This window comes from Scatophagus argus, chromosome 14 (genome assembly GCF_020382885.2).
Source record: "Scatophagus argus isolate fScaArg1 chromosome 14, fScaArg1.pri, whole genome shotgun sequence".
Classification (NCBI taxonomy): Eukaryota; Metazoa; Chordata; class Actinopteri; family Scatophagidae; genus Scatophagus; species Scatophagus argus.
Window position 1 is genome coordinate 20,743,300 of NC_058506.1, and position 27,380 is coordinate 20,770,679.

General features: G+C 43.8%; 2 protein-coding genes across 4 annotated transcripts in view; one reads left to right on the forward strand and one right to left on the reverse strand.

Annotated features, from left to right (window-relative positions):
* gria4b (glutamate receptor, ionotropic, AMPA 4b) overlaps positions 1–13,596 on the forward strand; it is a 93,661-nt gene extending 80,065 nt beyond the window's left edge. The window contains exons 12-16 of one of the 3 annotated variants that reach the window (XR_006845192.1): positions 2,365–2,563; positions 3,354–3,601; positions 6,114–6,228; positions 6,912–7,026; positions 8,921–9,057. Coding sequence is in view for 2 of the 3 variants with exons in the window: in XM_046410433.1 (XP_046266389.1) it covers positions 2,365–2,563; positions 3,354–3,601; positions 6,114–6,228; positions 8,921–9,058; positions 11,536–11,700 (865 nt within the window). In the remaining variant the exon portion in view is untranslated. Of the gene's footprint in view, positions 1–2,364; positions 2,564–3,353; positions 3,602–6,113; positions 6,229–6,911; positions 7,027–8,920; positions 9,059–11,535 lie in introns of those variants that run through there. The other 2 variants (XM_046410433.1, XM_046410434.1) reach the window with 2 other exon arrangements.
* Positions 13,597–14,446: 850 nt separating this feature from the next.
* Positions 14,447–26,579, reverse strand: LOC124070200 (14-3-3 protein epsilon). The gene is made up of 6 exons (XM_046409842.1): positions 26,326–26,579; positions 22,422–22,621; positions 20,989–21,095; positions 19,277–19,483; positions 18,389–18,525; positions 14,447–15,637 (listed from the first exon to the last, which is right to left on the reverse strand). The coding sequence occupies exons 1-6, from the start codon at positions 26,387–26,389 to the stop codon at positions 15,585–15,587; spliced, it is 768 nt and encodes a 255-aa protein (XP_046265798.1). The 5' UTR covers positions 26,390–26,579; the 3' UTR covers positions 14,447–15,584.
* Between the last annotated feature and the right edge of the window lie 801 nt (positions 26,580–27,380).

Here is a 27,380-nt window from a genome sequence, read left to right on the forward strand (position 1 = left end):
CCCTCCAACACTAGAGCCAATTTCTGTTTTGTTCCCACTTTATTTCTGCTAATACTCCCCCACCAAGTCTGCTGTTCTTGTTTCCTCCACTCGTGAGAAAACTGAGCTCGTACATCATTACAGTCAAGTTCTCTCCAACGTTCACAGCATCCAGCTGCAGTGAAGCAGTTTCAGATTTTCTTTTTTCTGCCGAGCGTCATACTGCATGAAAAAAAAACCCACTTGTAATGACCACGCTAAGAGAGGCACGAGTATGAAATGCAAATGACTCAGCAGTCGTCTTAATGTGCTCAGAGAGAACAACACAACACTGACAAGTTTTTAGTTTCCTGACAGTTTGGTTGCCGAAGGCTCCTGGTCAGTGATGGTGACTTCGGGTGAAGCTGGCAATAACAGGTGGCTGTTTTACCCCAGACCTTCAGGTTTAATAGACAATACATCATACAAACAGGAAACATAAGGTCAAAGGTGACACGTGGTCCAGCACGCACCCGACAAGCACTTCTGCAGAGGCGAATCCGCAGCTTAATCCCGCCCTCGTTTTGGGTCTGAATATGTTGACACACTGACATCGTGCTGTTCATGAGTTCCCCTCCGTGAGTCTAACCGTTTCCCGTCATCATATATGATGCAGAATCCATCATGCGTTGTGCATCTGCATTGTGCGGTGAAAAATAAAAACGCTGGACGTGGCCTGAAAATTACCCAAACTCCCAGCCCCCCCCCCCCCCCCCCCCCCCCCTCCTCCTCCCCCCTCCTCCCCCCACCCATCCCCTCTGTTTGCTGCAGGCCCATCAAGACACAGCAGTGTGTCACTGTGGATCAAAGTCAGTGGTATCAGCCAGCAAACAGAGGGTTGGAGGGATGGCAGAGAGACACTCCTCCTCTGGTCCCTTTATTACACTCCCACAATCCACCGCTGCTGGCAAAGGAAAAAAAAAAGGAAGCAAGAAACAGAAAGATGGAGACGAGTCTGATAAGCAGAATGGAGGGTTTTTGGCAGGTGGGAAAAGAAAACAGAGTGGAAATAAAGCAGCAGAGAGAGGAGAGGGGACAGAACTCATCCACGCATCTGATTATGCACACCCTCCACCCCTTTATTCATCATTTTACTGTTAAAGTCTCTGTGCTCAAAAGCTGCAGAAAGACCCAATCGTCTCAAGGAGGAGGAGGAGGAAAATGCAGTGTGAGAGGAAAAAGAGAGCAAAGTCATTTGTATTCAAATCCAGAGCTAATACGTCAAGTAAGTCTATTTCATGGACAGAGCTTCCTGCATGCGTGGAAGGAGACCTGCTCTGCTGCAGCACTTCTCCAGTGGAAGTCGCCTGAGCTGCCGCGGGCACATTCGCCGGCGCCGACCGAGAACACGGAGGTTTCCTCACCGATTCTGTGGTCAGAGCGGCAGAGCCCTGAATGTTGCCTCCAAAAGGTTGTTATCAAGGTCCCTTTAAGCGATGGAGCGTCGGGTTGGGTCACACGTGGAATCAGATGAGACAAAAGATGCTGCCGTCTTTTTTTGTAAATGTGTAAAAGTGTGCATACTGGGAACAATGGAATGAAGCCAGAGTGCAAAGAGACACATTGGAAATACCAGCCAAAAAACACTGACTGTTGCAGATGCCTCTCTCCTCCCCCCTCTCCCCCTCTTTTCTCTCTCCATCTGACAAGCAGGCCTGAGGGTTTTGTATCCTCTGCTGTTTGATTTGCACAGAGGGGAGATCTTGTTTGTTCTCCTCAATGCAGCATTTATGGTTTAAGATTCTCCTCACGACCTTGTGCTGCTCCTGAGCAGCGGGCTATCTGTCTCCCCTGAGCGAACAAACAAGAAAAGAACAGTGCCGCCGCTATGCCAGCCGGGGGACCTGCAGCTCTTTTCATCCCACCAATAAACAACGAGAGGGGGGACGGGGAAGAAGGGGGACAGAGGTAGCCAACCTCTTCTTTGTCAGAGCTGGTCAACACAAGCATGTGGGATTTTTTGTATGAGGCAATCTGCTCTAATGAGATGTAAATGCGGCTCTGGATGGTTTGAGTGTTGTCAGAGCTCCACCTTGTGGTGGTACAGCGATCTTCTGTCGTGGCAAGTCTCCCCATGCTTTACACAGTCATATTTCATTCCCCCCCTAAATGTCAGCATTCTTGCAGTATTTTCCAACACTGACTGACTGTTTTTGTCTTTCTATCTTACCCCACTGATCCCTCCTCCTCCTTACCCTTATTTTACCCACTACACCACTCCAATAATCATTTTCCCGGCTCTTATTTCTGCCAATTCCCTCCTTTCGTTCCTCTTATTTTTATCTTGTCCATCCTCTGCATTCCCTTTTTCCTTCTAATCCTTCCAAACTGTCACCCCCTCCCAAGATCATTATCTGGTCGAATCGTGGGGGGAGTGTGGTGGTTCTTCACTCTCATCATCATCTCATCCTACACGGCCAACCTGGCAGCCTTCCTTACTGTGGAGAGGATGGTTTCCCCCATTGAGAGCGCAGAGGATCTGGCCAAGCAGACGGACATCGCCTACGGCACGCTGGACTCTGGCTCCACCAAAGAGTTCTTCAGGGTGAGTTGGTGTTACTCGGGTTACTGGTCTGCCCTTGGACAGGTAGGGGAATGCATCTTTTATACACATCTTTTAAGCCTGACAGTTACAGTAATGTCATCCCCAGTTTGTTTTGTAAAATACTTTTTGGAGGAAACAGAATTGCCACCCTTGATGATGATCAGAGGCATAGGGATGTTTGTACCACACACAGAAGCCTTAAGGAGGTAGCTGGGGTGGATGTAAAAGGATCTGATAAATCTTTATTGATCCCAGAGGGGAAATTTACACCGAGAGGTTAGACAACAGACAATCTCGCTTAGTGAACTTAGTGAGATTTAGTTGCAGCGAACAGATATCATGAATCCGCCCGTTTCAAGGGTCAATATTGTCAGGAAAACAAACAGAAAATGTTGCCGGTGGACATTTTGTGCCTCTGCAGATTTGTTCATCACAAATTCTTCCTAATTTTGTTGAAACATAACTCAGAAAGCGTTACATTTCTCCATAAACACATTTGCTGTAAATTAGTAGCGTAAATCTGTATTTCTCAAATGGGAAGGTCCATGCGATGCATGGTGATGATGTTAGATCAAACCTCTCCTGACAAAGATTTATTATGGAATACAAAAACCGTTTCAGTGTCTCCGCTTGGTTTGTATTTACTAAGAATGTGGTAAAATGCCAACTTTTCACTGATGCTTTCAATGTTGTCTCTACCTGGTGTTGTATGCGGATATGCTTTCTTCACCGTCCCCATCTCTCACACCACGTCTACCTTTGAACCTCCGACCCCCCTGAAACCCCACAGCGGTCAAAAATCGCCGTCTATGAGAAGATGTGGGGATACATGAAGTCGGCCGAGCCCACAGTCTTCACCAAGACCACGGCCGAGGGCGTGGCGCGGGTCCGCAAGTCCAAAGGGAAATACGCCTTCCTCTTGGAGTCCACCATGAACGAATACACAGAGCAGCGCAAGCCGTGCGACACAATGAAAGTGGGAGGCAACCTGGACTCCAAAGGCTACGGAGTAGCTACACCCAAGGGTTCACAGTTAAGGTGGGTGGAATAGTGTAACAATATGTTCTACGTGTTGTTATGGTATTCCACCTTCCCTGGTGTGCCGCCTTTTGTATCACTATCTGTTTCCACTGCTTGGTGTGGGTGGGTGGGTGGTTGGGTGGGGGCGTTTTTGTTTTTGTTTTCTGTGTTTGTTTCAGTGCAGAAGTAGTGGCTTTTTGACATTTGTGTTTGTTGCATGCATGTGGGGAGTCGTGGTGATGATGCAGGGGTGGTTATGTGCTCTCTTTTCTTTACAGCTCTCCTCACCAGGTAAACCTTTGTGCTCGTGCTTGCTGTTTGAGCAGAGATGTTGGCATGGCATGCTGCGGTGCTCTAGTAAACTCATCTGAAAATGTCTTGTTTAGAAAGAGCCGTTTTAAGTAATCTGCATTTTTACACACAGATGTAATTAGCGGTGATATTTTGCTGGTGCTGCTTCAGCTTTCCTTCACGGTTGACTGGTTCTTTCTTTTCAGCTAAGTGACTGAAATAGTGTTTTGGGAGCCATTTGAATGCTCGGCCTTGGGTAACTCTGCCAGGCTCTGTCACTGCCTCACACACATAGTGGAATTTACAGACCTGCCAGAGAATACAGTGTCATTACTGTGGGGAGTTGCACTTTCAATCCGCACTCTCATCGATCAAAGCCCACCGGCAAGGTCTCACTGAAGGGGATGGATAAATAAACTAAAGGCAGAACTTCATAGGTGTGTGTGTATGTGTCTGCACACCAGTGGAAAGCAGCTCCATGATTGCTTGTACCTTTTTTTTTATTCCTGTGGAGGTATGAGAACACTGTAATACACGTGTGTTAGAAAATAGCAGGGCTCCAAGCCTCTCTGCTGTATAAAAACCATTGCTGTCATTGATCATGTTTAATTAGAGGGTCCATTGAAAACAACAGCCAGCAAGTTTTTCTTTTTGAATAGTTACCAACAAGGCGGTTTGTTCCAAAGCAGCCAACTCCTCACAGCCAGTAAACCCTGTTTGTTGTTTTCTGTAAATTCCTCTGCCTCTGAAGCCCAAAGTAGAGCAGAGCAGCTACTGGTTGGTTTTGCAGCTGGGCTGGTGCCAGTTTTCAGCCACTGCTTTGACCAGGAGGAGTCCCTGACAGATCGCGGTAGTCCCCTCCTCCAGACCTCCATCTTGTTATTCTGGGGATTATCATCTTCTGTCAGTCACTTGTCTGGATATCAGCGAGGAAACACACCAGCGACACTAAGAGCAGGCAGCACAGTTGGTCAAGGTTGTTATTTCTCATGGCTCCTCAAACAGCAGCAACAAAAACCGTCAGCTAAAACGGAAATATTAGCCACGTTGCTTTGTGTTTCTGATCCATCTCCATTTATGATTGTTTTTTTTTAATTATTATTTTTCAGAATGATGCAAATGAATTAAAAGGATCAAAACGCACGCTGAGGCAAATCTCTCTCTGTACACTATCATCAGACATCACTACAGCAGCCTTCAAAAGAACCCATGAAATTAAAACGCACTCTTATTTCAAACAGCTTTTCAGAGATGTTTTATGCAAGTCAATCATGATTTTCCAGAACGGCTTAATGCTCAGAAATCCTGTGAGATGGTTGGCTGACGTGCTCCATATACATGTGTGAAACAGGTTCAGATTACTTAGAGGTGTCTGTTTCTCAGAGCTCCGGCTCATGGCAGTATTTCAGGGCTTACGATGCTGGTTGCCAATATTATGTACCATTATTTAAAGTTTAATTTCTAAGCAAAATAAAAACAGTATATTATTATTGTTATTAGTCAATCAAGTATTGTTTTCCCATGTTTTTATCCCTGTTAGGGTAGAAAAACATGATGTTACACACATCTACACGCACACACAAATATAATTCAATCAAAATATCACAAAATACATTAAGGGTATTGTTTACTATAACTGACCTGCCAACATTTTTTGGCTTGTCATCCTTTAAAGCAAAGCAACATTTACATACACGACCTTTGTCATGTTTTAAGTATGGTTTTAAACCAAATAATCAGACAAATTCCAATTTTGACCAAAATGAGACTGAAACCATGAACGTCTGTATCGATTTTTGTCCCAGTCTGTCAGGTGTATGTTGAGATGTTTCACTGGATAACTGCTGAGTCATCCTCTGAGGACCATGAATATATATGACATAATGGCTGCATGCACGTAGGATTATCAACTTTAGCAACAGATTAGCAACATTGTGACTTCAGATTTCCAATCAAACGATAGCATTTGACATTAATATTGTTCAACACACACACACACACACACACACATATATGTGTGTATTTTTCCTTACAAGACAACACGTTGAAGGGAGAGGTTTATGTTCAGCGTGTGTTTGGGTCCTGGGATTTAACCGTTTAGATTAGCATTGTTGCACTTTTCCACCCTTGTCCCTCTCTTAATGCTACTCCTCCCTTCCCCTCCCCCCTCTCTTCCTTCCCTCCTAAATTGGACAGCATACTCACCCCCTCTCACCAAATATGTCTTATCGTTTTCAAGAAGTGCAGTTAACCTGGCTGTGTTAAAACTCAATGAGCAAGGCCTGTTGGACAAATTGAAAAACAAGTGGTGGTACGACAAAGGAGAGTGTGGCAGCGGAGGCGGTGGCGAGAAGGTTAGCCGCTATGTCGCTATGCCCATGTGACCTTGATGCGGGTAAAAGAGAAATGTGTTTTCTTGGCAACAGGAGCATCTGCCGGGTCGACCGTCACCTTATAGTCACAGATAAACTTAATCTCGAGAGGAGAGCGAGTACTGTCAGAGCAAAAATATTCGCTGTACAGCCTAGTGAGAGAGCGAAAGGTTACACTATTTAAAAGGTCTCTAAAAATGTTGCTATTAGCATCATTAGCACCCTGAGTCTCAGATGTGACTCTATATATTATATATTGCTACTGGACGCCCTGTTAAGCCTAAAGTACATTTCTGAGCCAATAGTTTTGGGTTGACAGTACTAGCTTCTGTGCTTGTTGTAAGAAAGGTCCCGGCAGTATGTGCCCGTTCCAGAAAAGCGATGCAGCCGGGGGCCCCATGTATATATGTCTGTTAGCTCGGCCCCTTCCCCTTAATATCTCCCAATAACCCCCAACCCTGCAGACAACCATCTCGAGCAAAGAGCAAAGAGACATGTAGCATAAGTGGGGCCCCTTCTCGGCTTCGTCACTTTGTGAAGAGTACTGAGCTGCTCTTGTTGGGCTTCTTCTGATTGAATAACATAAAATAACATGTCCTATGATGTTATTTATGTTATTTTCCCCACCCCACCCTTCCCCGCTCCCCCTCCCTCGTGATTTGAAGAACGCCTGTAAACCTTGCCGTATTGAAACTGAGTGAAGCAGGAGTCTTAGACAAACTGAAAAACAAATGGTGGTACGATAAAGGGGAGTGTGGACCCAAGGACTCGGGAAGTAAGGTCAGTCTCCACCAGCCCGGGAGCCTCCCCTCCCCTCTTTGTCTCTATGCACATGTCTTTATAACGCTGGCAGTACTGTTCTGTTATTACAGCAGGCTGGCTCATATGACGCACACACATAATACCCTGAGATACAGCGAGTGACAGACACGCAGGTAGAGACTTAAGGCGTAGCCTGAGGGATACAGCATGACAGAAACAAGGCATGGCGCAGCGCTAACAGTTTTACAGCAGCTAAGCTATGTGTTGCAACTGCAGATGAAGGCTCATGGCTCACACTGGTTGTCACCTCAGATGGTCCCAGGGCATGTTCAGACGTTACTGTATGCCACACTAGATGTCTGTAGGACTGTAAGCCTCAGCTGCAGTAGCACACTCGAGACTGATCCACGTTGTTGATTCACCGGAGCATGGAGAGAGCCGTCACGTTTTCAAATAAAGCGGCATGTAACCTCCACATCAGTCATGACTTCTTAATCAGATCCTTGAGTGCAGGACACACACACTTGCAAATCACCCACAAACGAGACTATGCATGACAGGCAGTCTTTTTGTGTCGAGGTAATAAGCTGAATGCCCCTTCAGGATTTATCGGAGGGAAATAAATGGCAGGAAAGAGCAGGAGTCAGAGCTCAGAGAGACCTGCTGCATACATTTGAATTAAAGGGGGTTAAAGGTGCGAGGCGTCAGAACTGAGAGACAGGACAGCCTGTCGAAGTACGGAGGGAAATCTGAGGGCTAGTCCGTCCAGATTACAAAAACACATTTTCTCATTTACCTCCAGTTCTGTGTAGCCTTGCAGATCATTTCAGCCGTGTTTTTGTAAACATCAGCAGCAACATCTCTTGTCAGGAACTCCTTTAGATAATCCACAGCACATGTCAACTGTATCTAAAGTAGGAGGTGGTTTAAGAGCCCTTTAACGCAAGATTGTATAGCAATTTGTAAAAGTGCCATAAAGTTTTAGGTGGAAAAAAAGAAGAAAAAGATTACAGGACTCTTCCATCAGTTTTACATCAAAAATTTGTTTTCATAACAATTTTAACCAAGTAAATCTGCAAAAGAAAACACAGATTTAGGCACTTTTCCATCCACTACAGATAGGTGATTATTGGTTTGTTGAGGTACAGAACTGGTGGTGCTAATTCTCCAATAAACCACCAAACCAGATGAAGATGACCTCTTTTGAAGTCAAATGCTTCATATAAGACACGATTCTCTCTTTATGTCAGTGTCTGTTGCTCTTTTGTCAGACTTTTATGGGTGCGTCCGCTTTTCCACCTTAGCCAAGCGTGAAAAACTCTCTGAGAAATTCTTTTTTAAATTGAAAATGCGAATGAAAACAGGTGGAGAGATTTGAGATCTCATACAGTGGGGCACACACTGAAAGACAAGTTGTTGTCACACAGACTGAGGAGGTGCATCATCTACATCAAGCAGTTTCTGGAAAGAAAAGTTGCTGATGAATCTTTTCAGTGCTGTGCGTCAAGTGAAGTTTCAATCACCTCCGTTTTCTTAGGGTGGATGCAAAGATCTCAAAGGTGCATATTACAAACTCACGGTGAATAAAACCAAAACTATCTGCATGTCTAACAGCACTGGGGGTAAGTCAGAAAATGAGCCTTTAGCCCAGGGAGAAAACTCATCTCACCATCAGGCTGTTAGCAGGAGATGCTAGCATGGCTACACTGAGCTGTGCAGCAGCAGACTGAGAGGACTGAGGCAGAGCAGTGATAGACGATACATGTTGTGCGAGTGTGGTCACGTGTGTGTGCATGACGTGAAGAACATGTGAGATTTTTGTCTTATACGTGTTTGTATTTACTTACTGCCGCCTCTGCTAAAACCAGCTCTGACTTTGGTGTTTGTGTCCCTCTCCTCCCGCCGGCTGCAGGACAAGTCGTCCCAGGCCCTCAGTCTGAGCAACGTGGCCGGGGTCTTCTACATCCTCGTCGGGGGCCTGGGCCTGGCCATGCTGGTGGCCCTCATTGAATTCTGCTACAAGTCGCGCAACGAGGCCAAGAGAATGAAGGTGGAGGCCCAGTCCCAATCCCAGTCTCAACACCCCCATTACCACCATACCCACCGCCACTGCTACCCCTGCCGCACAGGCAGCCCCTGCCCCAGCCCCGAGCCTAGCCAAAACCCGAGCCAGAGTCCGAGGCCCAGCCAAAGCATCCCCAACTTAGCCGAGTTTAGCGAGGGTTTCACTGGGTATGGCAGCGACGGGGAAGCTGATAAGATGTAGTTGGGGTTTTCGTAGAAGGTCCGCCCAAGCCTTTGCTCCCCCCTCACTAGCTCCCTGCATACAGACTGTAAGTGAAACCTAACGTGTCCCCGTGCTAGCTTCTCCGTGCTGAGTGACTGTGGTGACCAGTGGCAAACTGCTTCCCACTTCTCTGTCTTCACTATGTGGTCATGTGACGTCCTGGTCTGCGTTCGAGCTTTTTCTCAGTGTGACAGGAAGCGATGAGTCATCCTCAGACATGACGTTGCCTCTACTGCTTCGCAGCTTGTGTGGCTGCAGACGTTGGCCCTCATTTATCACAGCGAGGACATCGCGTGACCCAATTTTTTTCAAAGCTGTGTTACTCACTCTGAACTGTATGTTCAATGTCTGGCATTCCTAGGAGTTCAGTGATGTTTAGAAACATGTGCATATCGTGAATGCCATGATTGATCGGCCTTGTGAAAAGCGGCTGACCGATGAGGAAAGAGTATTTATGAGTTCATGAGGACAAAATGTATGCATTGAAACAAGATGCTTCCACAAATTAAGTAAGATCAGGTGGTTTTATTGGCACAGAAATCACAAGAACAGTCCTGGAATACATTTCTAAACGAATTAGAAGTCAGCGCACTGCTCTGACACTGACAGGGTCTGAGCGTTCCTGTTCAGACCTGTGGCTCCGGTGCTTTTCCACTGGACTCGGAGCACATCGACGGGTACGAAAGTCGAGCTAAACGAGGACCAACGTCTTCCACACACACATACATGTCTAGGACATTTCATCAAACTGCAGAGCATTTGTCCATCTGATGACCCTCTGAAGGTCCAGTGCCTTGTTTTCTCATAGTGAACCATCAAAACTGCTTTGTAGTAACACACACACACACACACACACACACACACACACACACACACACATAAACCCACTTAAACCTGAATCGTACCTGCCGTAGCTCAGGGATATTACTGTCTCAAGTCTGTCAGTTACAATAGACCATCAATGTACGGCCACAGGGCAATTTTAATGAGAAACTAGCCCTGAGCACGCAGGAAGCCTTATGTAATAAAGCCATATTTAAAGCACACACTGAAGGGCTGAAAGTCAACCTAAGTGAAGTCTCCCTCGAGCTGAGCTGATGTTATTGATGTGAGCTGTTTTCTCCGGATATTTCCCCAAGGGCCTTCACTATTAGACTTCCTGATATCTTTTCACGCTCGGTGTATATCTGTCCAACGTGGTTATGTGTCCCCCATCAGCACTTTAGCACAAACTCTTCATTAGCTTGACTGTTTGCTTAGTCAGCTTCCCTGTCCCACTGCCTGCAACTATCACTCACTGTGTAATAATTCTGTCGCTAATGGATTTACATGTTGTAGTATCGGGCTGGCTTCATACTGTACTGAATGGCTATGAAAGGTGTCCTCTGCTACACTTCTGTATATTTAACTGTACACTTGTTCTGTATGCTGTTCCAGCAATGTTGGAGCAGATTGGAGTTTTAGGCCTCCTCAGGTTGGCTGGAGACAGAAGTAACGTTGTTGGCGGCACTAAACCGCGGCGGGTGAACACGTTAAACCGGGCCGACGCTGTTCCCCGTCCCCCCTTCACTTTCCCTTCATTTGCTCTTCTGATAAAGTTAAGCCAAGCAATATGGCTGCGACGGTGCTGACTGAAAGAGTCAAAGGCAGCTTCACTTTGGGCAAATCTCTAAACACAAAGAGTGAAGGAAAAAAACCTTTATATGACAGCAGACAGTTGACAGCTGACATCCAACCGATCGTCCGACGTTTACAACAGATTGTTCAAGCAGTTAATTCTTCATGAAAAACTTTGTGCACCTTCACTTTGGCATCGCTTCAAAATGTCTCGCTCAGTTTGGCGCAAAAGTTCATCTACGAGAACAATCATTAATGTTATAAACTCAGCAACCGACCGATCTGCAACACAGCAATCACATCGGTGATCGTTTTTGTTGTTGGGGTCTTTAGGGTCCAGTAAACACATTGTAGTTTAGACTGTAGTGCAGCATTGTAAACATGGACTCTGTGTGGAAGAAATGAACTAAAGTTCCTCCACGTCTCCCTAAATTAATGTCTCTGTCTCTTTCAGAAAAGAAGTTCTGCCTTATCAATTCCTTTATTAGAAGCTTTGTGTCCTGATGACCTCTAAACACACGAACGCATCCTAAAACTCCAGTCTGCACAGCTGCACAATTTCTCTAACTTTGGCCTCCTGCCTACAGAAAACCTCTCACCTTCTCTTTATGTTTTCCCCCCAGCTGACATTTACAGAAGCCATGAGGAACAAGGCCCGTCTGTCCATCACAGGCAGCGTTGGGGAGAACGGACGGGTGCTGACGCCCGACTGTCCCAAGGCCGTCCACGCCGGGCCTCCCCTCCGCCAGAGCTCCGGCCTCGCCCTGGTGTCCTCTGAGCTCCCGTGAAAACCAAAAACCGCTCAAGTGCCTTATTCCAGTAACAAGAAAAAACAATAATCACTCCGCCCACGACACAACCAGAAACTCATCACAAAGAAACAGGACTGGCACACCCAACAGGTCACCTCCAGTGGGCGAGGCGGGACTGACGGAGGCGCAAACAATAAACCCCACTGTGACAGGTCACGACTTCCTGTGGCTCAGTGATTTCTGTCAGAAATCTGTGGAAACCGGAGGCAGAACAATCTCGACTTTTCAATTGTGTGGCCGCATGGAAGCGTTATGTTCGAATCAAAAGGTCACGGGAATCCACTGGAGCCATTCAACCTTCGCCGCTTCAGTGATGGAGCGGGAACAGACGGGAGGAAGACCAATAATATCATGATTATATGATAAAGACGAAGACCACTAAACTGTACACTTGGAACAAACTCGAAGCTGTGCGTTTTGGGATTGCTGTGAATTGGCAAAAACAAAGAAAAAACAAACAAAAAAAAAAACTGAACCACAATCAAGATTGTTTTCCAGCTGGACAGCGTTTGCTACGCAGACGTGAGCAGCGTTCAAACAGACAAACAATCTCGCGAGATATCAGCAGCGAGTGACGCTGGCAGACTGTAGCTCAGTGCCATGGACATATGGTGAAAAACATTTGTATTCATAATAGTGAAAATGAAATCTATTGATATTGAATATATGGGCAAACATAGGAAACTGTGAAAATACGTAAATATGTATATTCCGTGAAAAAGAAACCAGAATTTAGCTGTACATAGGGACGACTGTGTAACTGCTTGCTTTTTAAACAGATGTACATAGCAGATACTGTAGTGGACAGACAGACAGTTCTTTTTTTCTTTTTGTAAAGCATCTTTAAAAGTTTTACTCATCGCAATAATGAAAAAGATGGCGCCACTTGAAGGAGGAGACGTGCGGAAGGCAGCGTGACAATTTGTGTTGAATACTTAACTGTGCTATGTAGGAACCTTCAAAGTAAACTCTAAATGTGAAAGGGTATCAACTGCCCAAATATTCTGATACCTGTTAACATAAGAATTCATTAATATATTCAACGATGAATGTTACGTAGCTCCACCCCCAATCCTTAAACCACACCCCTCACTGTGCAGACGTAGACGCAGACGCAGACGGTCGCTCACGGAGTAGAGCTTTATTAAATCAAGTTTCTGCAGTCAGAATATAACTATTTTTTTCATTCTTTGATCTATTTTTTGTACCGAGAAATTAAAAAAGAAACTGTCTGTCTCCTGGTTTTAAATGTCGACAGTCAAGTACTATCTGGGTAGACCTTTTAGACGATTCATTGTGTGTGTGTGTGTGTGTGTGTGTGTGTGAGTGCGCGTGAGGAGGCACGAGTCCAAACCAGGATGCGAAATTGGCGGGAAAAAAAATGTTATGAAAAAGAAAAAAGAAGCCATTTGTCTCATTAAGTGTTATTTGAAGTGTCTATGCTATTCCCAGTAAGACGTCGCCGCCGAGCTGATGAAACACTGTGGGTCCTGCTGGACACGCTGTAGCAGACATGTCGCCGACTGAAGTGTCCTCGTCTCTTTTTGGACAAACGGAGGGACAATCTGCGGCAGGACAAGAGACGCCACATCTTCAGCAGCACCAGCCAACGACGCAGTAGGTTCTAAATGTTCTCCGTTTGTTCCCACTCCTCTTCCGGTCGGTTCCCTCGCACGAGGGACGGAGGAAAACCGGCCGGAAGACTTCAGGTCTCGCGCACCTTTCTTCTTCTTCTTCTTTTTCCTCTGTTGTCCCGCCATCCGTCGTTAAGAGCTGAGGTGTAACACGGCGTCTTAGTTTGGTTCAACTGTACATCTTTATTTTGATCTTTTTTAAGTAAAAACAAATTTCAAATTGTAATGTGCTGTCGTTATTTGGTGCAGAGATGAGAAAGAAGAAGTTTTGTACTCAGTTATATGAAGTATAGTTTTGAGGTACTCAAGTATTTCCATTTTATGCTACATTCTATACTCACCCGGAAATATTGTACTTTCTAACTACACTACATTGATTTGATCCCCTGAGATTTTGGTACTGCGTAACGAGTACTTTTGCTTTGGTTACTTTAACCACATATTGAAGACAATACTAAAGTGTCATTTTGAATGCAGGACTTTTTTGTGTTCAAAGACTAAAGACCTTCCCTCAGAATTAAGACTAAGATTAAAAGTACGTGTTTGAGCTTCCTGAGGCCCCCAATTGAGTTCAGTTCTCAATCTTTAGCATCTTCTTCTTTTTTCTTTTTTTTTTAAAAAATCATTTTTTACTAATTTTAAATTTAAACTGTTTCTGACTTACTTTAATACTCACTCTTCTGTTTTGATCAGTATTCTGTTTTTTTGCTGGGAGTCTCATTTCAGCTTATTCAGACAGTTTTAGAGCCTCGTAACAGTCACAATCGACTTTAGCTCTTTTTAAGCGCAGATGTTACGACTCGTTCACTTTTGAATGTCAGGCACATTTTCTGGCAGTTTTTAGGTAAAAACTTGAACACTGGATGCAACCAAAAGAGGTGACGTCACCCCAGTATTAAGTCAGTCCATATTGATTGTTTTTGGTGTGATGATAACCATATACTAGAAATGTGATATAAAAATCAGGATTAATGCAGAATCACTGCAGTGTGAATCCTTCCTCTGTGGTGAGTCTGCACTGCCCTCTAGTGGCAGACTGAAAACATGTCAAGTCAAACCACTTGCAAAGAAAACAGCTCACACATTAATTTAACATTTTTCAATTTGAAGTTTAATGTTAATTCCATGCTGTGTTTCAGTAAGAATACAGATGGTACTTGTGGCTCCGGTGAGAACATCCAGTAGTACAAATCAGATTCACGTTACACATACTTAACAGAAGGAAGAGAGGAAATGAGAGGAAAGAGTTGAGACGAGGAAAACCTGAAAGAGTCAGGGGAGTAAAGATACAGCAGGCCTCTATTTCCCAAACTTTTTTTTTTTTTTTTTTAATATTGTGCCAATGCAAAACTGCATTACATTACAATCAAGAGTGTTGAGCATTCCCCTCCCACGCACACACACATATGCACAGTTTGTCTGCTAAAAAGCCATTACCTAACTATCTGCCATTAGCAAAAAGCGCTACAGCCTCGCAGCACAATACTTGGTCCGAGGGTGGACAGGAATAGAGGTCAGAGTGATGCTCGGAGAAGGGGGACATTCTGCTGTTTGTCATTAAAAAACAAAAAGGACCTATTGATGTGTTGGAGGAGCAGGTTTTGGTAACCACAAAGTAAAGAGGGCACTTAGTTCTCCCTAAAAGCTTTAACGCATCCCTTTTAAACTTCCATCACTGCTATGTTTCCTCTATTTGCAAACTGAAGTGTTTCAAAACCCACTGACAGAAGCATGGACAATATATTGTTCATAAACACACATAAACAGGATAAAGTTGATCAGCAAAGTATTGTCTTTAAATAAACTCTTGCATGTGTGTTACAAATACAGGCAAGCATACTTGGCAACAGATGATACAGCAAAGTAAAGCAAAATAAAAACAGTGAAACAGTGAGAGAGGACTTGAACCCTGACGGGTACAGGCTTGCAAAACGAGTCATCAAAAAAAAAACAACAAAAAACAAAACAAAAAAAAAAAGGTAAAACCTCCGGTTAGTGGAAATGAAGACCCGGACGGGCCCTGAGGGGGTCGGGGGATGACGTGCATACGAGTAGGAAAGGCGAGAGATGGGTAGAAATGGAGGAAAAGGTAGAGAAAGAGTGTGGGCTGCAGTATAAACCCAGTTGGAAACTGTGGCTGGGGACAGGAGCGAGTGCTGGGAGGAGAGAAACAGGGGAGAAAGAAGAGAAAGAGGAAGAGGAGGGCTTGTCTCGTGTTGTTCAGTCTCACTGGTTCTCTTCCTCCGCATCTTGCAGTGCTTCTTTGTTCTGATCTTCAACTGCGATAAGGACAGAAACATGAAACAGTCATGGAGGATGCCATTATCTTTGCACAGTAACAGTAACACGTTTTCAGCTAAATGTGGCTGTTGGGATCATCAGGCCTGCCGAGCTCCCGCGAGGTCCACAAGGACAGCCTGGTTCCCAATTTCAGATGAGATCAATTCTCTAGCCTTTAATGTTTTCTTACTACCATAAACATTCAGTCATTACATCAAGTGCTCTTTTACAGGGACAAGAGTGTCAAGACTGCACACTAGTTACTCAGTGGATTAAACCAGTATGTCCAGTATATAACTAGTTATATTATCCGTCCAAAGTCCAGCACTGCGGACAGCGCCGAGCCCCAGCAGCAGCTTCACGTCAGGCCAACACCCGAGCTGCGACACAACCACAACATATGGAGGCCTGTCCTGAACTGTTGCTCAAACATTATAGTCCATTTCTTCCCCTAAATCCTGTATGCTGAGTTAACCAACAGTCTAAAATCCAAAGATATTACACTTGCTGTCACAAAAAAAGGAAAGCAGAAAATCTTCATGAGCCGAACATTTAAACAATTAATTTATGATCAAAACTTCTGCTGAATAACTTTGTGTACTGACTTTTCATTCCTGCTCTAATCGTTTGTGTCCACAACATGCGCTGTGCTTCACTGAGGTGTACCAATTCATCGACACGCTGAGTTTAGGAAAACCAAAAACCGAAATGGAAATGAAACATTAGAAACTGCTGCTCCAGGAAAAGAAAGAAAACAAAGGTCAACTGTGGCACATCCATGTTTAGTCTGATCGATCACACATCTTCTACATGTTGATGTGTTAAAAGATCAGCCTGAGCTGCCATTTTATGATTTATGCTCCTTTAGTTAACACTGAGATGAATTCACATCACGGAAAGAAAAGTGGGCAACTACCTTTCCTTTAGGAATGATTGGGATCAGCTCAGAAATGTCCCCGACACATAGAAGTACACTGCAGCGTACTGGTTACCACTGGCTGTCAACATGCAGTCCAGTGAGTAAGAGTTAAACCAAGTGCCTTCAAAACATGCCATGGTCAGACTTACTGAGGGGGCCAAATGCCTTGTGAACCTGTACGACTGGTTGCTTAGAAAGGTTACCATAGAGACAGCACAGCCATCCGTGTAATGAAGAATTAAGAGGGACAAATAACAAAAGGCCTGAGAATCCATCATGATTAAAATAGAAAGCGTAACGGTGCTCATTAGCACCACCGCTAACTGGGATGTGAGAAAGCCACAGGAGATGGAGCAGCAGCCTCACATGCTGTTACTGCAGTTTTCCTCGTTATATCACACTTCAACAAGCTGCGTTCACAGGTTTCTAAACTCTGCTGTAAAGCCCCAGTGGGCTGTGTTCAGTGGCGCTAACGTGCATGGTGAAGGAGCAGGGTGTCCGCAAGTTCTGTCAGTCTGTCTCCGAGGCTGGAGCCACCGCACAAATCCTAATCCCTCATGGTGGAAACGTTAACTCGTGTGCCTGCTCAAGTGAAACCTGAAGGCTCAGGTTCTGCTCCAGGACTAAGAAAACATCATTCAGGGTCGCGCTGAGGTGGGGGCTCTCGGGGCTTACAGGCTAAGGCTGTGAATGTCCCGGGCTCCCATCCGGCTGGGAACCTGAGACACATGTCATCCCCTGTCGTGTTTCTGCTGTGGTCTGACTAATAATGGCACAAAGAAATAAAGAAACTATAAAGATGATTAATAAGACAAAAAACTGAAGGTATGTTGTTAAAACAATTTCCCCCCGGAGATGAATAAAGGAATTCTGATTCTGAGGGTCAATTTATTTATGCAGACAGAGGCTGTAAATGTTTAACAAATGATGCTGAATCATTTTAGGACCAGACATCATTACCGCCAGGAACACGACCATGTCACCAGCATGGGGGACTAAAACAAGTCAAGTGGCAAAATGACTAAAAAGGGAAAGACTGACAGAAGTTAGTCCTAAAACAAACTGTTCTCTGTTGGACAGTATTTTATAAGCTGCTGTCCTGGTGAGAAGTTAACACAACCCTGCAAGGATTTTGACTTTTACGGACTTGCGGACACCCTGAAAACACTAAAACAGCACTCAAGCTCCACTCGTGCAGAAAAAGGTGAGAACAGGTGAAAAGGATCATTTGTATATACATTTTAAATACCTGCAGCTCTGTAAGAGCTGTGGGCAAATGGGGCAGGAGAGGCCATCATCTCCTCTCAACCCCAAAACTGTCAACAAGGCCGGACTTTGTAATGTGAGGAGGTTAGTGAGGATGTCAGGGTGGTGACACAGAAGTGACAGAAGAAGCTTGGAGGTGGAAAAAGCCACCGACAGGAGCAATGACTTACAAAATACACTTCTACAATGGAGGAAGAGTGAAGGAAGAGGCCTGTCCTTAAGACTCTATAGAAGAACAAGGGAGAGATGATTAGAGATGTCAGGGACAGAAACCACTGTGCTGAGGAAAGGTTAGAGGGAGGGAAGTTAGGTAGGCAGTTCAGTTTTCCAGATGCTTCTTTTGATGGTATCAACTGAACATTTAGGAAATCTTCTTGGCAAACAATCATTCCTTACAGTTTCACTGCTGTCCTGAGCTTAACAAAAGAACGGTGACACGAGGTAATCCGCAAGTAACCAATCACCACCCACTATCACCAATAATGACCAGGAGGAACGATGGGAGACAGCACCGATGCAAGCAATTCTGACTAAAACCCTGAGAAGAAAGGAACGGCTCTCTCACCATCTCCCTGCACGTCTGAGGTCCATAGTGTCAAGTTGTCACGTAGCAACTGCATGATAAGTGTTGAGTCCTTATAGCTTTCCTCGCTCAGCGTATCCAGTTCTGCAATGGCATTGTCAAACGCTTCCTTCGCCAACCTGTCAGCAGAGAGGAAACCAGACAACATGAATAAATGAATTAGGTAGCAAAAACACACCAGCAGGATCCGTGCAAGCTGTACTCGTTCTATGGTCTGTTTTTAATTCTGTCAGCAGCTCCACTGCACAGGCACTCATGTTGTGTGCACGGGATGGAAATTAACAATTTGTTCCCTTTCGAGGCTGCTTTCACGTTGCCAGTTTCTTGAGAATCATTTAGTCAACACCCTGGAGCAACTTCAGCCAACAGCTGGACTGCAGTTTCTTTTCACCATAAAAGTTGGAGAAAAAAACATCTTGGCTGTTCACCTGGTAAATACTCAGCTGTGTTTGCCTGCTGCTGGGTGACTTTTTCTGTCTGGTGTTTGGTGGGGAGCAGTAACGTAGAGTTTTGCTTAAAACATCTGTCAGCAAGGGTTCATGACAGTGACTGTGTGGGCCTTAAAAACAAACAAAAGAGCCTAAAAAGGTTCAGCACAGCGGCACTATGAACAACTGCTTGTACATTACGCACAGAGGCTTCACTGATCATACAATACAATCAGAGAGCCTGGTGATTATGATCCCCCAGACATCAGCAAGACACCCTGAAGAAAAACCCAACAAAACAACACTGCATGCACCACACCCACCTATCAGTTATGTGATGACATCTCTTTGTGGGGATTTTTACAAAGTGAGCACTTTGAAATGAGTTTTTAAAAGTCAGAAATACCAGTTAAACCAAAAGTCATAAAATAATCTCTCATACCGGCAAGCACGGTCTGGCGAGTTGAGGATCTCGTAATAAAAAACTGAAAAGTTAAGGGCCAATCCCAGACGAATGGGGTGCGTTGGAGGGAGTTCGATCTGGGCGATGTCGTTAGCAGCTTTGTACGCAACCAAACTGTTCTCTGCTGCCTCCTTCCTGTCGTTGCCTGTGGCAAACTCTGCCAGGTACCTGTGGTAATCTCCCTTCCTGAGCAGAGGGAACAACATAGTCAGCTTTCACACATGTGCATTACAAACACAAATTATAACAACAACAACTGAGAGATCAGAGTGCTGAAATCACTTTCGACGAATGCATTAACAAACCAGTGTTACTGACTAACATTTTTCATATTTGCATCATTTAATACAGTCCACAAAGAGACTGTTGGTTTACCAACCGTCACTAAAGCCTGGTTTACAACCACTCTGTCTTTGCACCCCTTTCACAAATACATCAATTTAATTCAAACACATTTGAATATATTTTTCTAAAAATATTTATTTTCCTCAACCTCTCATCACAGCATATTTCATTAAAGTACTGATCCATTGTGGGAGGTTTCATGATTTACACTGCTGTGATCTTGATTTTGCATTACTGTCGCTCATGCTGGTGTTTTAACTTAAAAAAAAGAACAGTGGCATTTTTGAAATGGGGCTGCAGGCTGGACAGAATAAGACTCTTTTTCATCTGAAGCATGAATAAGCCAGCTGAAAAGCTGCACCATATATGAAGCTAACAACTTTAAGAGACAGATCAGCATCTATAGCTGAGACAGTATTGAGTCCAGTGAATAAAAGAACCCTAATGTGGTTAGCAGAAGTGCAATCAAGAGTCTAATGCAGCCTTAACGGGAAAACTGCGGTTTCCAGACAACTTTCAGAGTAGTCTGGAAGGTCTGAAAGTCTGAACAATTAGCCAGCATTTCACTACTGCAGACTGAATGACTGTCTTATTCACAGCTGAATTCCAAGTTTGAACTTGCATGCATCCAACTCTGACAGGCCACCTTCAGTGTAAGGAAGGGTGCAAGGCCTTTTATCCTCAGCAACCACACCTACACTTCACTGGTAATTTCATGGAACACCTTAAAATGAGTTGTGCCTTTGGGTTATTTGAAATGAGATGAAATATTGAGAATTAACTGATAAAAACCCCTGCACAAATTAGAGCAGCAAAACTTATTAAAAAGACAATTTTGATCTTTCGTGAAATATTTCTGTATATGTACATGATTAAACAGTCACACAGTTGATGCAAGGACAGAAAATTTCCATCTAGCAACAAGGCTTTCTAATTAATGTTCAACAGCCTGGTTGCTCAGCAAACAGGAATATTTAATTACTTTGTTAGGGGCTGACTTAGGATCCACTCACTGTAAATCTAACAGGAAGTAGCTCAAACAGAGACATACTTATAATAATTAACTGCCAGGGGGAAACACAGGCACACAACATCTTAAACGAAGGAGAAACTCTTTCTTTTGTATACCCCAATGAGTACGGTAATCTAGAGAATCATGTTCACGCCAGCCAGTGGACTTTGTTTGGTGTTCATTTGCCTTAGTAAAGTTAATGCTGGTGGGAAAAGAAAATAGAAAACAAATCCATCACTCCTTTAAACTATACACGTGCCTTAATATGTAACCTGTTAGAATGAACCAGTATAACACAAATACACACACACACACACATTCATTGGATACACACATTTTGTAGTAGAAAACCTTAGATTCTCCTGTGGTTGCAGCTACGATGAGGTGCTTGTCCAGTACATCCAGAATGTCGTTGCAGATTGATTTCAGCTCTTTCTCAACCTGCGGATCAAAACACACCAACACACACTGCTGACTATTGTCTGTACGGTCACACAAAACCTAACAGGTCCTGGATCAAAATGCCATGAGTAGGAAAAAGAAAAGAAACATCTGTTGAGAGTCAAATTGTGACTGTCTGTAACTCATTTAAGAAGAGCTTTCCTCAACTTTTACTTCATGTACAGAACACTACATTCTGTTTACTGCCACACCAGTAATTTTGGGGCAGTCCCCATGGAAGCATTTGTCACAGAAAAGCCGAGGGGACATTGTGTGACTCAGTTCAAAGGTCAGTGTCAGCCATCTAAATGTGACATTTTAACGTCACTGCGTGGAAACACGTCCGCGCAAATAAAATCGTTCTTTATTTGAATACTGCCTTTGTCTGGGTATTGTTGGTGGCCAGTGAGCTTTAGAAGTAGTGTTAGCTGATAAGCGGTTCCACAGCTGAAGAAATGCAGAACAACGTTCACACATTAGTGTGTGTGAAATCTATTGTCCTACACAAAGTCATAAAATCCCTGCCTCATTACTGGAGGATTTCTGTCCTGCACGTCATTCAGTGGTGCCGCCGGCAACTGGAAGGTTTCTCTGCAGCAACAAAAGTGATTTCAGGCTGATTTTTAGATGTCGCTTATCTCATTATTTCACTCAGATAAGTGCTGTTGGGCTGTGAAATCACACCATTTCCTCTCAAAGTGAAGAAGCCGGTGGAAGAGAGCTTAAAAAGTCCTGCCAAGAAGACTAAAGCATCTCTGGCATCTTGCCTACAGGATATGGAAATTAGATTACCTGAGAGTGCACCCGCTACACTTATCTCCAGGAAATAACAAAGGTAGATAGCAACTTCAAATCAGTTCTATTTCAAGCCACCGGGTTTGTATTTTCAAGACTGTGTCCGAATCAGGACTTTGTGAACCTTAAGAGCCTGTTTCATTTGCTCTATGAACCTGTGTCTGCAATAAGCATAACGGTGGCTACCTTGGCTGCAGCTTTGCACCAAAGTTAACCGAAACAAAGTCTGTGACTGAAGCAACATTAACAGAAGTCTGTTAATGTTTTGTTGGACTCTGCTTCAGAGATCAGCACAGGCTGGTTACAGCTGTGTGATTGCATTTCACCAAAACTTATGCCTGGCAAGTGCGAAAAGGGCAGAAAATGGAAATGGAATGCAGGTCACAGTTTGGCACTTTTACACCATTTTCAATAAGAGACACTTTGCCAAAACCTTGCATTAGCAACTCTGTATTTCCATGATCAAACCCTGAGACACACAAACAGTGAAAGAAACCAGTCGGTATATTCGGGTTTGTAACAGTGTCTGACCGTTTTCCTGTACTCTCGGATCATCTTTAGCTTGTCTTCTCCGCCTTTGTTTTCTTCTTTCTGTTCGAGGCTGCTGATTATCCTCCAGGAAGCTCTTCTGGCCCCGATCACGTTCTTATATGCTACTGACAGCAGGTTCCTCTCCTCCACTGTGAGCTCAGTGTCCATACTGGCCACCTTCTTCATCGACTCCACCATTTCTGAGAGACAAAGGGAAACAAAGGACATGAGGGCTTCTCAAGTCTCACAGCACAAACAGTACCCAAGTTGTGTGCAAGAACAAAGTCTGATGATGCTGCTAAATAGTAAGGAAATAAATTAATCTCATTCCATTCTTATTCTAAAGGTATCCTCAAGTTTGTTCCAGAAACTTTCATTTCACTCTTAATTTCACTTCAGGTTCAGGAAGATTTTTCAGCAAAATATTGGATGTCTGAAGACTGCTGCCAGAGACCACTAAATTTATTTTTAAATTTGGTACAGTTGATTTATCAATGCACATGTCAAAAGGTGAGCATTCCTATGACAGCCCAGCACTGTTAAATGACATTCTGGCCCATCATCAGGCCCTGTAGGAGGTATCAGGCTGTTCCGTCATATATTTTACTGAGCTCCCTGACAGGTGACACCATTCTTTACCCCTGACCTAATACACCATTAAACTACCTTTGAATCCTACCGTCCCCCAAGCACAGACACACGACAGGTGGACGCTGCATCTCCATTACTGTATCTGCTGAGACTAAAGTAAATCCACCCATCAGACATCCAGGGGCTGCTCAGTAGACCCGCCACCATCACTATCAGGTTCAATTAGCTTTTCAAATAGCCATTAATAAGTGACTAACTGGACCTCTGACCTCAATCAGATTATCGACAACTTTATCTTTCAGCTGTCAAATGTTCCACTCAGTTGATGTGTTGGTTACATTTTTTTTTTAAAACTAATTTATAATAAAGGAAGAGGAAAATCACCCAACATATAGTTATGTCATATGTTGTCAGATTTTACTTCACTGTGAAGGTTTAGTTTGAAGTAGTCTGAAGTCTGAACCTAATAAGATTTAAAAAGAAGCAACTATGATGCTTAAGTGTTCACTTTCAGCTTTTAAGGTTGTTTACGTTCACATCAGGTGAACTGGTTTCAATAAAGCCAATCTGTACTGCAGAAATTGTCCCTATTGAAACTGCTGACAGTTTATTACGCAGATTATCTGGAGTAATAGGCACACTGTTTCAATAAGAATCTAACACTATCTGCATGGCTTAAAACCACAAGAGGTAAATGTGAAAATACTTTTTCAGAATTTGTAATTTGATAATATTTAGTATTATTTAACTGTCCCCTCCATTATAATTAACATCTTTTGGGGGGAGGGGGGGGGGTCACATTGTTTTTTCTTAACTGAAAATAAGCACATCTTCCATCCATTAACAAAGAGTGTAAACCAGAGTGCAGAGGCTTGAAAGGTTTCTGTCATCCACGATATTTTATTAATGGAGTGTTTGGTACACTGCCCAAGTCTAAACTCCTTTAAATGCAGAGATTCACCACCTATTGTGGGAAGTGAGCCAGAACAATGAAGCAGAGAGTTAACATAAATCAAATCTTTCCTGTATTTTACATTCCACATCTTCAAGGTGATTTAGAAGGGTGTGGTGTGAAAAATGAATTTAGAACCGAGGACTGAACTCGCAATGAAAGCAATTTGACACTTTGCTTTGAAGAAGCCACTAATCAGCACAATAAGCCATTTCCCTGAGGATAAACATGAAACACACACACAAAATGGGGGCGCTACAATCAAATAACAAGGAACAATGAGGAGGACAGAAAATTAACTCCAAAAATATATTTCGTGTCATTTCGAGAAAAACCTGAGAACATATGTAATAATATACTATTACGCTGAATGTGGAAATGAGAAAGCTGCAGGCTGGTCACTGCCCCCATACAAAACATGCTAGCCTGAAGCTAAGAACCATGCGTCAATCATTTGGCTTTTAACTTCCCAGACAGGGTGTTATCTGCAGAAGCCAATGGCAGGGCTCAATGCTGCACTCTGGTGAAACCCGATACATGATGGTTGCAAGCCAGAAGGAACACTATGCTGCTTTGATCACTTAACCCTCCAGTGCAGCCTGCACTCAGACCGAATGACCTCTCAGCTTTTCAGACATTTCTGCAGCATTACAAGCAACCCAGACCTACAGGCACTAAGTGAAACAAACTGGGCTTCAATACAGGGGTCCCCTCAGTGTTACTGAATATAGAAACACAGGACCGTCCCAGATGATGTAACAATCATATAAGTTTAGGACAAAAGCTTCAGAGTTATTTACAATTAACTTAAGTGCAGCCCTGGCTGTGCGACTCGCGTCTGCCCGAGTCTGAAACTACGGGGAATGATGTTTTAAAACATGTGTTCAGCTGTCGGTAGTGTGTCTGTTGTGTGAAGCTTAGTCTCTTTCTTGCGACCCCATTCGTACTTATTCTACATACTGTTGTTTGTTTGCTTTCATCTGAAGGGGTCGTGTTGAGTTATTGCCGTTGAAAACTACATTTTCATAATGAAAGGTTTTAAATCTTCAGCTGACATGCAAAGTCAAACAGAGTCTTGCCAAGCCAACACGTGCAGAGAAATGCCCCATTTAACTCTCACCACCAGTTAATTCAACATGCATGCATTTATTGTTACTAAAACGTTTGATTGTTTTATGGTGCAGTGCTGATGTCACTCAAACTGCTTTTCTATTTACAGACCGCAAAATAGCAGTATGTCTGTAGGAAAAGAATTCAACTAACAAGTTATGGAGCCAAAGAAAACAGAGCAGGCTGAACCACGCTGACAACCCCTCTGTGTGTCGTGGTAATGTTCAAGATTTGTTGATTTTTGGAAAGGTAAATCAGCTCTGCTGTACATTTACTAATGAACAGTTAAATAAACTTTGCTTTAATAAGACGACTTCCAGTCAATTCCCTACAAAAAAACACAGTTGTCCCAAGCTAAACCTCAGCTGAGATTGTTGCTCAGTCACCAACCACATAGTAACAGTACCCTCTGCCCCGCCTATTCCTGCAAACCATTGGTGCTACATCCATCAATCAATACGCAGGCCAATGCGCAGGCGCACTGTGACGCAGGCATCATTAAAGCAGCAGACGGAATGTCAGCGCAGTTACCACTAACGCAAGACGAGCTTCTTCACGTCCTACTGTCTCCAACTTCGATGCCACTTAGTCCAAATTCTCCTGCTCCGGCACAAATTCACTCCGTTAAGTTGTCAAAAAGCCGTGTCACTCTTAAATTCGACTTACACCTCACACGATATGAAGTACTTGCTCAAATTTAAGTTTTCCATTGGTTTTAACTGGTTTGCCAGACTGGAACGGGTTTATAAAGAACATTTGGTGGGGGCGGTACGTTAGCATTAAGTATAGCACCATTTTTATTTTTCCTACTTAACGACTGCTTCATGTACCCGACAGTACAGATTTAAAGGAGGTACAAGTCATGTTTGAATGGGTGTGGACGTCTGCAGCATCGTTATATTTTTGAATGGAGTCCGGCGTGACGCGTGTCGGGGCTGAAGAAAGGCTAGCCAGCTAGCTGTCGCTAACTCTGGCAGGGGACTAGCTTAGCTCGCCGCTTAACATAAGCTAAATTTGAACCAAACACAAGAACACGCGAGGCAGCACGCTTTTTATCGAGCAAAATTCGTTCTCCCTTTGGATCAAAATCAGTTAATTAAAAGGTTTACCGATTCATTTTGCTGATGAAATTTCCGCCATTTTGTTTCACCCAACAAATACATGTGAAGTGCTTTACCTGCGTCTCCAAACCCCCTGCGCAGGGAGCCTGTGAGAGAACGGCTACTGAACGTTAGATATTTAGAACCTTACCGTCATATCTCTCCGCTTGTTCAGCGAGTTTTGCCTGGTATACTAGGTTATCTCTATCTGCCATGGTGCTCGAGTACTGGGACTGTTCGTGGCGTCCCGGTGCAAAGGGAGGATTATCGGCTGCTCGGCGATTCCTGGTGTTAGATCAGCAACAGCGCTGTCGCTCCGCTTAACCGAAGACCCACCGGTTGGACAATTTTTTTCGAAGGATGGCGAAGTCAAAACCCGACCATACGCTGCATCTCATTGGCTAATCCTCGTTGCCTTCGTTGGACGGATTGGTTAAATGTAGGTATGAGCAGTGAGATTGGTTGGAGGTAGGGCGAGAATATCGGGGTAAGCCAATCAACGGCGGAGTAGGGCGGGCTATTCCTTCGCCATCCTGAGAAAAAATATCCCCATCGGTAGCTAGTATAAAGATGGCGTTGCTACTCCATCCGGGTAACCCACGCAGCAGTCTTCATCTACGCCTACATCCTCGTGCCAAGTACTGAAATAAACCACTCTCTGAAATTACCCCAATAAAATCAATCTAAATATTGACAGATCCGACGTGGAGTGACTTCTCTTTACATTTAACATCGCAAAGCGTTTATTTTTATTCGAATGCAATAACTCTTCCATTCCGCTTACACATAAGCCGAAAAAAGCGTTCATTTTAACATTTTCAATTACTGATGTCAGTCAAATTGTTTCGTTTGTATTTTTTTAACTACCTTGCCAAAAATTATACATCAGCAAGAAACTTTATACGGTCATCCACCCCGAGCAAGCAAATAAATGTAAGCAATAAATTACTTTGCTAATGAAAATTTGGTTAAAAAAATTCAGATTACAGCGTTTGAGTTCATCTTATTCTCCAACAAATACTAATCACTACGGTGCGAGTGAGACAGAGTATCAATAGCTTATAGTCCTGTACATAAAATAATCAGAGTTAAGTACTGAACCAAAATGTAGAGCCATTCTTTCATATGACCCTGGGCCATAAATCTATTCTTACACTCTCTCAATTCTTGTCTTTAACTACAAAGTTGTAATGTTTTACAGGACAT